The 14359-nt window shown below is 41.0% G+C and overlaps 1 protein-coding gene across 3 annotated transcripts in view; it reads left to right on the top strand.

The window, feature by feature from the left end:
* BBOX1 (gamma-butyrobetaine hydroxylase 1) overlaps positions 6505-14359 on the top strand; it is a 71240-nt gene continuing 63385 nt past the window's right edge. The window contains exons 1-2 of one of the 3 annotated variants that reach the window (XM_005690020.3): positions 6505-6626; positions 13791-14044. In XM_005690020.3, coding sequence (XP_005690077.1) covers positions 13826-14044 — 219 coding nt within the window. In that variant the 5' untranslated portion in view covers positions 6505-6626; positions 13791-13825. Of the gene's footprint in view, positions 6627-13691; positions 14045-14359 lie in introns of those variants that run through there. The other 2 variants (XM_005690021.3, XM_013969835.2) reach the window with 2 other exon arrangements.

Genomic DNA, 14359 nt, shown 5'->3' with positions numbered 1-14359 from the left:
CTCTATTTTCATTTCTAATTTTATCAATTTGATTTTTCTCCCTTTGTTTCTTGATGAGTCTGGCTAATAGTTTGTCGATTTTATTTATCCTCTCAAAGAACCAGCTTTTGGCTTTGTTGATTTTTGCTATGGTCTCTTTTGTTTCTTTTGCATTTATTTCTGCCCTAATTTTTAAGATTTCTTTCCTTCTGCCAGCCCTAGGGTTCTTCATTTCTTCCTTTTCCAGTTGCTTTAGGTGTAGAGTTAGGTTATTTATTTGACTTTTTGCTTGTTTCTTGAGGTATGCCTGTATTGCTATGAACCTTCCCTTTAGCACTGCTTTTACAGAGTCCTACAGGTTTTGGGTTGTTGTGTGTTAATTTTCATTCATTTATGCATATTTTTATTTCTTTTTTTATTTCTTCTGTGATTTGTTGGTTAATCAGCAGCATGTTGTTCAGCCTCCATATGTTGGATTTTTAATAGTTTTTCTCCTGTAATTGAAATCTAATCTTACTGCATTGTGGTCAGAAAATATGCCTGGAATGGTTTCAATTTTTCTGAATTTACCAAGGCTACATTTATGGCCCAGGATATGATCTATCCTGGAGAAGGTTCCATGTGCACTTGAGAAAAAGGTGAAATTCATTTTTGGGGGGTGAAATGTCCTATAGATATCAATTAGGTCTAACTGATCTATTGTATCACTTAAAGTTTGTGTTTCCTTTTTAATTTTCTGTTTAGTTGATCTGTCCATAGGTGTGAGTGGAGTATTAAAGTCTCCTACTATTACTGTGTTATTGTTAATTTCCCCTTTCATAGTTGTTAGCATTTGTCTTACATATTGCAATGCTCCTATGTTGCATGCATATGTATTTATAATTGTTATATCTTCTTCTTGGATTGATCCTTTGATCATTTTGTAGTGTCCTTCTTTGTCTCTTCACAGCCTTTGTTTTAAAGTTTATTTTATCTGATATGAGTATTGCTACTCCTGCTTTCTTTTGGTCTCTATTTGTGTGGAATATCTTTTTCCAGCCCTTCAGTTTCAGTAAGTATGTGTCCCTTGTTTTGAGGTGGGTCTCTTGTAGACAACATATATAGGGGTCTTATTTTTGTATCCATTCAGCCAGTCTTTGCCTTTTGTTTGGGGCATTCAACCCATTTACATTTAAGGTAATTATTGATAAGTATGATCCCATTGCCATTTACTTTATTGTTTTGGGTTTGAGTTTATACACCCTTTCTGTGTTTGCTGTCTAGAGAAGATCCTTTAGCATTTGTTGGAGAGCTGGTTTGGTGGTGCTGAATTCTTTCAGCTTTTACTTGTCTGTAAAGCTTTTGATTTCTCCTCATATTTGAATGAGATCCTTGCTGGGTACAGTAATCTGGGCTGTAGGCTATTTTTTTTTTTTTTTTCATCACTTTAAGTATGTCCTGCCATTCCCTCCTGGCCTGAACAGTTTCTATTGAAAGATCCACTGTTATCTTTATGGGAATCCCCTTGGGTGTTATTTGTTGTTTTTCCCTTGCTGCTTTTAATATTTATTCTTTGTCTTTGATCTTTGTTAATTTGATTAATATGTGTTTTGGGGTGTTTTGCCTTGGGTTTATCCTATTTGGGACTCTCTGGGTTTCTTGGACTTGGGTGATTATTTCCTTCCCCATTTTAGAGAAGTTTTCAACTATTATCTCCTCAAGTATTTTCTCATAGTCTTTCTTTTTGACTTCTTCTTCTGGGACTCTTATGATCCGAATGTTGGGATGTTTAACATTGTCCCAGAGGTCTCTGAGATTGTCCTCATTTCTTTTAATTTGTTTTCCTTTTTTCCTCTCTGTTTCATTTATTTCTACCATTCTATCTTCTACCTCACTTATCCTATCTTCTGCCTCTGTTTTTCTACTGTTGGTTCCCTCCAGAGTGTTTTTTATCTCATTTATTGCATTATTCATTATATATTGACTCTTTTTTATTTCTCTTAGGTCCTTGTTCAACCTTCCTTGGATCTTCTCAATCCTTGTCTCCAGGCTATTTATCTGTAACTCCATTTTGTTTTCCAGATTTTGGATCATTTTCACTATCATTATTCAGAATTCCTTATCAGATAGATTCCCTATCTCTTCCTCTTTTGTTTGGTTTGGTGGGCATTTATCCTGTTCCTTTACCTGCTGGGTATTTCTCTGCATCTTCATCTTGTTTATATTGCTGTGTTTGGGGTGGCCTTTCTGTATTCTGGCAGTTTGTGGAGTTCTCTTTATTTTGGAGGTTCCTCACTGTGTTTGGGGTTGGACAGGTGGCTTGTCAAGGTTTCCTGGTTAGGGAAGCTTGTGTTGGTGTTCTGGTGGGTGGAGCTGGATTTCTTGTCTCTGGAGTGCAATGAACTGTCCAGTAATGAGTTATGAGATGTCAATGGGTTTGGAGTGACTTTGGGCAGCCTGTATATTGAAGCTCAGGGCTATGTTCCTGTGTTGCTGGAGAATTTGCATGATATGTCTTGCTCTGGAATTTGTTGGCCCTTGAGTGGTGCTTGGTTTCAGTGTAGGTATGGAGGTGTTTGATGAGCTCCTGTTGATTAATATTCCCCAGAGTCAGGAGTTCTCTGGTGTTCTCAGGATTTGACTTAAGCCTCCTGCCTCTGGTTTTTAGTCTTATTCTTACAGTAGCCTCAAGACTTCTTCCATCTGTCACTTCCAAGGTGGTTCCCTCTGTTTTAGCTTCTTCTGTTTGCTGATCTCTTCAGTGTCTAATTTCCGCCCTGACACAAGGGGGCAATGGTGGACACATTTTTAGGCTTACTTGTTCAGTCGTGCTGTGGGGAGGAAGGAACACTGCAAACAAATAACACTGGCGTGTGCTCACAGTGTCTCAGCCACATTGGATTTGCCCCTACTCACGGCATGTGTGCTTTCCCTGTCTACACTGCTTAGGCTCTAGGTTGCTCTGCCAGGAACTGTCTGAGGCCAGCCCTGGGTTGTATGCACTTCCCAGGTCTAAGCTGCACAGATTCAGGTACTTGGGTACTCCAAAAAGGCACAGACTTGGTTGGGCCTGCGTTTTGTGCCCTTCCCAAGTCTGAGCAGCTCAGGTGACCAGGCGTTTGGCGAGCACAGTCACTGTGACTTATCACCTCCCCTGTCCCTCCCACTCGGTTTTCTGGGTGTACAACTGGCGCACCTTCTCAGGCGGATGTTGACAGTTCCAGAATTCCAAGAAGTCTTGGTTAGCAAGGAAGCCTGCTTGCAGTTTGGTACATGATGCCTCTCTGGGGCTGCGATTGCCTCCTTCCAGCTTTGGCTGCCCTTGACTGCCTGTCTCCAGCAAGGCATGACCCAGTCTGCAGCTGGCTAGCTCTAGTCAGTCCTTTGTTCTATAAGAGGGCCTGGTGGTGTCTTCAGTTCAGTTCAGTTCAGTCGTTCAGTCATGTCCAACTCCTTTAGACCCCATGAATTACAGCACGCAAGGCCTCGCTGTCCATCACCAACTCCTGGAGTTCACTCAAACTCATGTCCATTGAGTTGGTGATGCCATCTAGCCATCTCATCCTCTGTCCTCCCCTTCTCCTCCTGCCCCCAATCCCTCCTAACATCAGGATCTTTTCAAATGAGTCAACTCTTCACAGGAGGTGGCCAAAGTATTGGAGTTTCAGCTTCAGCATCATTCCTTCCAATGAACACCCAGGACTGATCTCCTTCAGAATGGACTGGTTGGATCTCCTTGTAGTCCAAGGGACTCTCAAGAGTCTTCTCCAACACCACAGTTCAAAAGCATCAATTCTTTGGCACTCAGATTTCTTCACAGTCCAACTCTCACATCCATACATGACCACTGAAAAAACCATAGCCTTGACTAGACAGACCTTTGTTGGCAAAGTAATATCTCTGCTTTTCAATATGCTATCTAGGTTGGTCATAACTTTCCTTCCAAGGAGTAAGTGTCTTTTAATTTCATGGCTGAAGTCACTATCTGCAGTGATTTTGGTGCCCCCAGAAGTAAAGTCTGACACTGTTTCCACTGTTTCCCCATCTATTTGCCATGAAATGATAGGACCAGATACCATGATGTTAGTTTTCTGAATGTTGAGCTTTAAGCCAACTTTTTCACTCTCCTCTTTCACTTTCATCAAGAGGCTTTTTAGTTCCTCTTCACTTTCTGCCATAAAGGTGATCATCTGCACATCTGAGGTAATTGATATTTCTCCCGGCAATCTTGATTCCAGCTTGTGCTTCTTCCAGCCCAGCATTTCTCATGATGTACTCTGCATAGAAGTTACATAAGCAGGGTGACAATATACAGCCTTGATGTACTCCTTTTCCTATTTGGAACCAGTCTGTTGTTCCATGTCCAGTTCTAACTGCTGCTTCCTTACCTGCATACAAGTTTCTCAAGAGGCAGGTCAGGTGGTCTGGTATTCCCATCTCTTGAAGAATTTTCCACAGTTTATTGTGATCCACACAGTCAAAGGCTTTGGCATAGTCAATAAAGCAGAAATAGATGTTTTTCTGAAACTCTCTTTCTTTCATGTAGCTATAGTCAGTCCTTTGTTCTGTGAGCAGGCCTGGCCATGTCTTAGGTTAGGGCTTTTCGAGGGGTAGCTATCCCACAGTCTGGTTTGCTATCTCAAGTTAGTTCCCTAAGATTACCCTTGAGGCATTCAGGCCTGGTCCTTACTCTAAGCAATGCAGCCCATGCCTCTCTGCGCAGCCCCTGCTTGCTAGTGGCAGATGCGGGCATCTGTGCTGCTTCTTCGGTGGGGAGTTACCGCTGGGCACATAATCTGTGGGTTTTAATTATTTATTTTTCCTCCCAATTATGTTGCGCTCTGAGGTTCCAAGGCTCACCACAGACTTACCAGTGAGAGTATTTCTTGGTGTTTGGAAACTTCTCTCTTTTTTAAGACTCCCTTCCCAGGATGGATCTCCATCCCTACCTCTTTTGTCTCTCTTTTTATCTTTTATATTTTTTTCCTACCTCCTTTTGAAGATAATGGGCTGCTTTTCTGGGTGCCTGATGTCCTCTGCCAGCATTCAGAAGTTGTTTTGTAGAATTTACTCAGCGTTCAAATGTTCTTTTGATGAATTTGTGTGGGAGAAAGTGGTCTCCCCGCCCTATTCCTCTGCCGTCTTAGGACCACCTCCTAAATGTTTAAAGTATAATTAACTAATTGCTTCTGGCATGCTTATCGCCTCAGTCACCGTGGGTTTAAAGTGCTGGCAACATTGATGAGTGCCCCCCACATCCACACACCTACTCCCATACATGGGAAACAAAACCTGCCTTATTTTCACTGGATGCTAGATGTCAGTCATTTGATCTGGAGACCTTGGAGAGTAAAGGAAGGGACCACAAATGACATGGTTTAAACTTTACTGTGAAAGAGTCCACAGAGCATCATTAATGGAAGGGACTCTGCAGTTCTGGAAGGAAGAGTTGTCCCAAGCAAAAAACCAATGAGGAGACCACAGACAGTGGCTCTGCATTCTCTCTCCCTCTCTGTGTCTCTAGTTAGCTCTGTATATCCTGCCTCTCTGAGTCTCTCAGGTGTGGATGTCCTTTGGGCAAGAATCAACAAGTTGTGGGCTGAGGCTGTTTGGGTGCCTTCCTGGGAAGGGTGGTGTTTGCTGGGAGGAGGGCAGAGGGCATGTGTCTCTTTCCTGGACTTTACTTGCCACCTGCAGACTTGCTTTTAATGGAATCTGGCCCCTGTTAAGAACTAGAACTTGAGACTTGCCCACTAGCCTTCCCTTTGCACTGTTCAGACCTATCTGAATGCCCAGCAGCCAGGCTCTGGGTCCCTGGCAGGCTGCCTACCCTGGCCTTTCCTTTTTGTTGCCCTAAGGGCTGTGTGTTGAGAGTCAAGTCACTGGGCAACCAGGTGCCTTCAGAAAAGCCCCACACTCTCTGGCCACTGCAGTTCACATCAGCCAAAGCTGCAGAGGAAGGAGGGCATCAGGCTCAGGGAGACCCATTCCAACCTTCCTACCAGCCCCCCAAAACTAGTCAGGCTCCCTCCAAAGAGACTCATAAGGAAGATTCCTTGGACACAGAGATACCATCTCCTCTCTGCTCAGGTGAGGAGATGGTAGCCCCTCCCTATTAAACATACATCTCAAAAATTTTTTCTCCAAGTGAGTGTTGCAACAATAAAGCTGTTGCATGAACAGGTGGGACAAGAGTAAAGGAGCTCCTGCACTTGCTGCTGCCAGCTCTGGGGCAGAAGATAAAACGGATGAGAACCTGAGAACTGCCCTCCATGTATCAGAAAGATTCTAACAAAGGCAATGTAAGTTGCACTGAGTCCTGGGGTTTCGAGGCTTCGGGAACTAGTAGGAGTTAAAGGATTTTCTCTTTCTAACTGCTTCTCCTCTGGGCCATAAAACCTCTTTAGTTTTTTTTTTTTTTTTCCACCTCCAATCTCCCCTCAGGAGTTGCTACACCTTCAGATTGGGACATCCATCCTTCCTCATTTGCAAGCCTCAGCTATGTCTGGGGGCAGGGCAGCAGTGGGAGCTGCCAGGAGCAGAAAGAAAGGCTTACAAGTCAGAGCACTACAGGGACACTGGAGGCAGATCCAACTGGGTGGTGACAGGCACTGAAGGTTCCCCGTGCAAAGGACATTGAATAGTAAAGCCTACGTTTTCCTGCCTTGGTAAGTTTTGCATGGTTTGGGGCCTAATGCACATCTGAAAACAGGTATGGTTGAGTTCAACTTTTTCTTATTTGGAAGAGCTTGTGGATCCAGGTCTATGGATTAGGGGGAGGGGGAGGGGGTATCCAATTGGAAATCCAGTCACATGAGTCTCACAGCCATGTAGGCTGAGATGAGGATGGTCCATCAGGCATTTGCAATAGTCTTGATTTTGGAATTCAGTGGGTTTGATTGCTTCTTGGCAGCTTCCCTTCCCAATTATGTTTGGCTTAGTCTAGTAGTCAAATTACTTTGCAGTCCCTAAGCAGATCCAGAAAGCATTCAGAGGAGACAGAGGGGATACTGTCTAAAAAGTAGACTGGGTGATGGGGGGGAGGGAGGGTTCTGGCTGGAATCTGAAAATGTTCACTGACCAATCCACAGTCCAGCCCAAAGGAAATGACTGCATATTATATGATGGCCCTTTGTTAAGCTCCCAAACTGAATGTAACCTGGTTTTTTAGAATACTGGTCAATTAAGGCTATTGTATCCCTCTTCAATTATTTTCTTCCTGAATATAGCTCAAGGGGAAGTATGATGGAAATTTTGAAATGCTTTTCTTTGCAAACAAAGGATTTCTCATAATGAATACATATTCTGATTCAAAGATTTAGAGACTTTCTTAAAATCTAGATCCAGTACCGTATAGACCAGTACTCTGCTTTACCTTGATAAACAAATGCATTGATAATTTGTTTCAATCTGAATGTAATAATGCCACCAGACTGAAGCTAGATTTTTCCTTTTTCTAGTTTAGGAAGAAAGTATTTGCATAAAAGGTGATACTTTAAACAAGTGAGCAGGCAGAAGGGTAAACATACTCAAGAGAACGGACCGGTTTTACTAAGGGTTTTATAGAATCCATTATTCCCCTGAGAGTACACTCATGTATTATTAAGTAACTCAGCCACTTATTAAATCAAGTTAGCAAAAAAAGCAATAATTTCTAAAAGTTCAAACTACTTAGGTAGCAAAAGTAATGAGTAGAGTATGTATATACTCAAACTATATTAAGGTTCATGTACTACAAATGTGGTCTGGTCAACCTCTACCTCACCAAGTGGAAATGAATTGAGTTTTATGACTTAAAGGTTGATATATAAAAGAATAATAATAGTTTAAGCCTTTATGGTGTAATGTCTGGAAAACTTCTTCCCGTCCTCTCCTTTCAATGATGAAATGTTGGATGGTGAGGTCAACAAACAACCAACAATCTTGAGAGTTAGCTGCTATTTTAAAAGTACGTTTTTGCTAAATTGAAGTTATTGCCTGGAAAATTATTTGACCACAGATTCTCCATGAGGTAGTCAAGTGTAGTGGCCATGATTTCTGTTTCCTCTGCCTTCAAGTCAGTTTCTTTACCTCTTAAATCTCCAATCATCTGTAAAAGGGAATGATGGCAGGGATCTCACAATGTTTTCCAGAGGATTACATAAGGTTTATTCAATTGAAAGCATCGGTAGAGCAGCTACCACATAAAAAGTGCTGAATACATGGTTTAGTACATACATCTCATATACTTACCCATGCAATTTGCTTGTTTCTTGCATTTTGATTTTTTTTTTTTTTTTTTTTGGATCCTAAACCTAAAAACAGGAGGTCAAACACAGAAAATCCTGTTCTATCACAGCAGGCCTGAGGAAGAGGAAAAAGACATTATCAGATTCTGACATTTGATAACATGAGTCCTCTCTATCTAGTCTTCCATTACACAAAAACAGTTGAAAAATGACAGTTTTTATTTTGAAGAGTGAGTAATCTAGTAGATCAATCAGCCTTCTCTGGTGTATATTATTAACCTCCATCAATTTTAATTTTATATATAGTAACTATGCAGTGTATTTGTTAATTTCTTGAGAATCCTTTCTAAAACCTATTATTCAAATTAGTTGCAATTAGCATTTGACGAGTTTTTGCTCTCCCTCGGATTAGAACTAGAAGGTGTTCACTTTTATATGTGTACAGTAGATTGGCCAATCCAGGTTTGGGGCAACCTCTCCCACCAGGCAGCAGTGCGTGCTTGGACAAATTACACCCAGCATTTCTGAGCTTCCATTTTCCTTGCTATCAGATGAAGACACTCAACCCAATGATAGCATAGATTTTTCTTTCAGACTTCAGTTCTAAGTTTATTTTATTCCCAAGACCAACACATAAAATAACTTTCAGAGCTATTCTTTTGATTTTCCAAGCAGCTGGGAAATTTTGAGTTTGTAAAACTTTAAAGAAGGTAAAAACTACACCCATGACTGAAGTAAGATAATCTCTAAAACAATTTATTGAGCAAAACAGGAGTCCCAAACAAAGGTCCATAACTCTGAAGGGGGAAATTATGGTGAGTTAGCAAGGAAAATGACAGTGCATACAGAAACATCAAGTAATGGGATGAAATGAAAAGAAATCTATCCCATTAGATAATAAGCCCCCCGACATCAATCTGAAGTCTGTTTCTCAGGACGTGAATATGACTTCCCCCCACCAAATTCAAGTGATATTTCATGAATTAAATCATAATTGTGAATAATAAGTAGCAAAATAGGTATAAAATAAACATTTTCATTTTATAGGACCATTTTAATTCAGCAAAAATGTCTCACTGAGAAATATACATATTTATAAATATAAATATATTTATATTTTTATATATTTATATATATATTTATAAATAAATAAATATATATATTTAGAGAGAGAGAGGAGAGCTTGCCATGGCACTGAGCTCTAAGGTCCCTAGAAGGAGAGCGTGAGTTCTTAGTCGTTCAGTCGTGTCTGACTCTTTGCAACCTCAGGGACAGTAGCCTGCCTGTATCCTCTGTCCATGGAATTTTCCAGGCAAGAATACTAGAATGGGTTGCCATTTCCTTCTCTAGGTTATCCTCCTGACCCAGGGATCCAACCTGGGTCTCCCTCATTGTGGGCAGATTCTTTACCATCTGAGCCTCCAGAGAAGCCTATATATATACATATAACTATGAGCATCAAATGTTTTGGCTTTTATTTTTTCTTCAGAGAAACACAACAGCTTATCAAATAACTAAATGGTCATTATGCTTCAACACAGCTCAGGGTTTTCTTTTTAATATTTATTTATTTATTTATTTATTAATTGAAGGATAATTGCTTTACAGAATTGTGTTGGTTTCTGCCAAACATTAACATGAATCAGCCATAAGAACACAGCTCAGTTTTAACAAGTCAAATTGAAAGTAGATTTTAACAAGCCACACACACATACAAGCCTATACATTACAGGAGAAAATTTGTTTTCAGGTAAAATGTCCATTGATTTTTTTTTTTTTCTGTTTTCCATTTCATCCCATTTATCCCAATAAAGCTTTAAATAAATCAAGAAAAGTTAAAGAGGGAAACTCTTCTCCCATCCCTTCCCTCCTTTTGTTTGGATTACCATTCACATTTGTCATAAAGTTCGGAAAGGGATTGTGAAGCATAGAAATAACCTGTCAAATTCCTTCATAGATACCCAAACAATTTAATTTTAGCAACACCCAGGTCTTTCCAGTTCTGCCACTCTCTCACAGCTGCCTCAGGCAGCCTCCATCAGCCACCCTCTTGATGTGGCCTCCTCTCTCAGGATAACCTTCCCAGAACATCCATTTGACCAAGAGGAGTGGGGTGGGGAAGAGTCTGTACAGGTCTGTATTCAGTTGCTCAGTTGTGTCCAACTCTTTGCAACATGCTGGACTGTAGGCCACCAGGCTCCTCTGCCCATGGAATTTTACAGGCAAGAATACTGGAGTGGGTTGTCATTTCCTCCTCCAGGAGATCTTTCCAACCCAGGGGTCGAACCTGAGTCTCTTGTGTCTCCTGCATTGGCAGGCAGATTCTTTACCGCTAGTGCCGACTGTCAAACCCTGTGCCCCTAATACTTGAAAATGCACTTTCCCTCTCCAGTTCAAACTTGCTAGGTAGAAAAAGGAAAAAAAAAAAAAAGATAAAGAAAAAAAGGGGGAGAGAAAGCAAAAATGTCAAGTTAGAATGGAACAAGTGTTTGTTGGTACAGCCATATCTGTAGGTGTGATCACTTCAATAGTTAGCGGGACTTGGCACAGAGCCATGGGTGAGTACAGAACAGTGTTTATTATGGGAGAAGATGCACCCTTCAAACAATGTGTCTATTAAGAATTAATATGTGAAATTTCAAGTTTGATGAACATCCTTTCAAACAAAACATTTTCAAGCTCATTGGTGGTGGTTGAGTTGCTCAGTCGTGTCCAACTCTTTGCAATCCCATGGATAACAGCCTGCCAGGCTCCTCTGTCCATGAGATTCTCCAGGCAAAGATACTGGAGTGGGTTGCTATTTCCTCCCCCAGGGGATCTTCCCAACTCAGGAATCAAACCCAGGTCTCCTGCATTGCAGGCAGATTCTTTACCAAATGAACTACAGGGAAGCCCTTCAAGCTTATTAATCAGCACTTTCTTGACAATGAGTTAAGTTTCAAATATATACCACTACACATGAAAGTTTGATGATTAAAAATTACTAAGAAGGATTTTTCCCTTAACTTTCTTACTTCTTAGGAGATCTTAAGATGACATCACCTGTATTCTGGTATTTCCCAGCCTCTTTCTCCTGCTGCTTACCTGGATAATTGCTGTAGATATTTCACTAGACAGTGATGATTCCAGTTAATCTGGGATAATATAACCAGATCCTTAAATCATACTGGAAACTTAAGGAGAAAAAGAATAAATGTAGTCAATTTTTCTCTAGCTCAGAGGTTGGCAAATGTATATATATATATATATATATATTTTTTTTTTTTAAGGGAAGATAGTATATTTTCAGCTTTATATACTTTCCCTGTTTCATGTTTGTGTTTTATTTTTTCATACCTTTAGAGAATATAAAAAGTATTCTTTCCTCATGGACTGTATAAAAACATCTGACCCACAGGCAGCTGCCTGTCCTTGATCAATTTATGTAAGTTATGATTTTACTACAGTAAGTACAATCTTACTTAAATACAGAAAAGAGTCTTCTTTCTCCTCCTCACGTGTCAAGCTGAAGTTTTCATTCCAATATTAAATGTCTTCTATGTGCCTGCTGCACTAGAGGATACAAAGATCACTTGGAAGTTCCAGACTTGAAAATAAAGAAGATAATTGTGAAAGTAAAAAAAATAATAACAAGGAAGGCTGGGCATAAGTGACATTGATAGTTGTCTGAGAGGCCTCAGGATGGCCTGTTTAAAGAAGATATCTATATGAGCAAGTCTTAAAGGTTGTGAGCAACACTGCTGAATGTATGTTGATTCCATCTTATTTTCCATCTTCACTAATTACACATTGATTTCTGCAGAGCAAGCATGTAACTAGTAAAGTTATATTTCCCATCTTCCCTTGTAGCTAAAGTTAGATTGTGATATAATTCTGGCCAATGAAATATATCTGGAAGTTGCTAGATGGGGAAGAGTTGAAAATAAGGTAGACTTAAGTGCCACGTGATGTTTTTCCTTTTTCCTCCCTGGAATGTAGACGTGGTATTGGTGATGGAGCAGTCATTTTGAAACGTGATGCAACAAGCAGAAGAATAAAATCTCTGAGAGCCTGGGTTCCCCATGATTCTGTGAAATCACATTACCAGTAATGGACAGTCATGTTGGGACTTCTTTTTATACAAGAAAAACAAGCTCTTTACTTATTTAAGCTTCTATTTGCCAGATCACCAGGATACAGATAGCCTGGCTCATGAAAAGAAAAGTTTGTGAAAAGTCATCTGTTGAGGTCCTTTAATGGACCGGAACCTGGTGGTCCAGAGTCAAAGATAAAACAGTAAAAGAAAGAGAGAAAGAAGCTGATATTCCTTGGTTTACACAGAAAACCAATAAAGCCCTTTGATACAGGCCTTGCATCGCTCACGAAGGCACCTGGCGCCATTTCGAGGGGGGTGAAGGCACAGTGCGCCTTCTCAGGAGGGTCTTAGAAGCCTGGGCAGGAGAACGAACATAACGGGTCTCTGCACTCCAAAGAATTAGCCTGAGAGAGAGAGAGAAAGCAAGACTCGGGGACCAAAGCTCTAATGGAGCAAAGGTGTTTTAATCAACATGGTGTGGGCATTTATACTGTCTTGCTGCTGCTGCTGCTAAGTCGCATCAGTCGTGTCCGACTCTGTACCACCCCACAGACAGCAGCCCACCAGGCTCCTCTGTCCCTGGGATTCTCCAGGCAAGAACACTGGAGTGGGTTGCCATTTCCTTCTCCAATGCATGAAAGTGAAAAGTGAAAGTGAAGTCACTCATTTGTGTCTGACTCTTAGCAACCCCAGGGACTGCAGCCTACCAGGCTCCTCCGTCCATGGGGTTCTCCAGGCAAGAGTACTGGAGTGGGTTGCCATTGAGGTAGTTATTCTCAGCAAGGATAAAGATTAAAATTCCAGACGTACAAAACATAGGTGATCCATATTAAAGAGAGAGAGCTGTAAACAATCACTTTTACCATATGGTTCATAAGAAGGAAGAGGGTACTTATCACTGTATTGAAAAACTAAAGAAGGAAATGCCTGGATTCCTCAGCCCAGGGAGAGGCTTGCCTCTCCTCTTAATTCCTGAATATTCAGGAATTAATAAGGAACAGAGGATTCCTGACAGATCTAAAACGGCACACAGGAAGCCTCCTGTTAAATGCTTCCTGACGGTCATCCCTAGCAATGGGGGCAGAATGAGTCTAGGAACTGAGATTTGAAAGTTCCTGATTTGGCTGGATCCAGCGAATTTGGGCATCAGTTAAAATAACACAGGTGTGACAGTTGCACTTTCAATTTGTGGGGTATTTTTCTCCCTTAAAAAAAAACTCCAGAGCTTTTATGCAAGCTTAAAAGTGACTCTGTCGTTGGTTCTGAACTTATTTTTTTTAAGCGCTATGAGAAAACAAGGAATTCTTTCTGTCTGGATCATGACAGAGCCTTTATCTTGTTTACTTTTAGTTACTGTGTTTCTGTTTACAGCTCATGAAATACTCTCATCAGAACAAAGGTCCCAGCACTGATAAGTGAAACCACAAACCCAAGCAAATAGCAGAAGCCAGAGTCCATTTGAATTGTTAGAAGTCAAGTTCAGGCCTGACCCTCCTGAGAGTCCTTTTAACACTGATTTGTCATAGCAGGTAGCTGACAAGGTTTACCCCCAAGGACCAGAAACATGGGCTGCGTCATCGAAAAGGCAGAAGTGCTGGATGGAGCTCACTTGATGCGAATCATCTGGCAGGATGGTACAGACTCTATCTACCCAGCTGTGTGGCTCCGGGACAACTGTCAGTGTCCCGACTGCTACCTTGATTCGGCAAAAGCACGGAAACTTCTTATCGAAGCTCTTGATGTGTACGTTGGGATCAAAGATTTGATGTTTGACAGGAAAAAGGTAACTATCTCCAAATTATCTCTCCCTGCTCTCTCAACTTAAATAAAAGGTCTAGACTCAAATAATTCAAATAATGAATTATATTGTATTTAATGTATGTATATATTAAATATCAGAGTCAGGAATGTGCTCAATTAGTCATGTCTTGGCAACCCCATGGACTATAGCCCACCAGGCTTCTCTGTCCATGGAATTTTCCAGGCAATGGCAATCCACCTCAATACTATTGCCTGGAAAATCCCATGGACAGAGGAGCCTGGTAGGCTACAGTCCATGAGGTTGCAAAGGGTCAGAAATGACTGAGCGACTTCACTA

This window comes from Capra hircus, chromosome 15 (assembly GCF_001704415.2).
Source record: "Capra hircus breed San Clemente chromosome 15, ASM170441v1, whole genome shotgun sequence".
In the NCBI taxonomy this organism is placed as follows: Eukaryota; Metazoa; Chordata; class Mammalia; order Artiodactyla; family Bovidae; genus Capra; species Capra hircus.
Note: the sequence above shows the minus strand (reverse complement) of the source record. Positions and strands in the feature narration are given on the sequence as shown.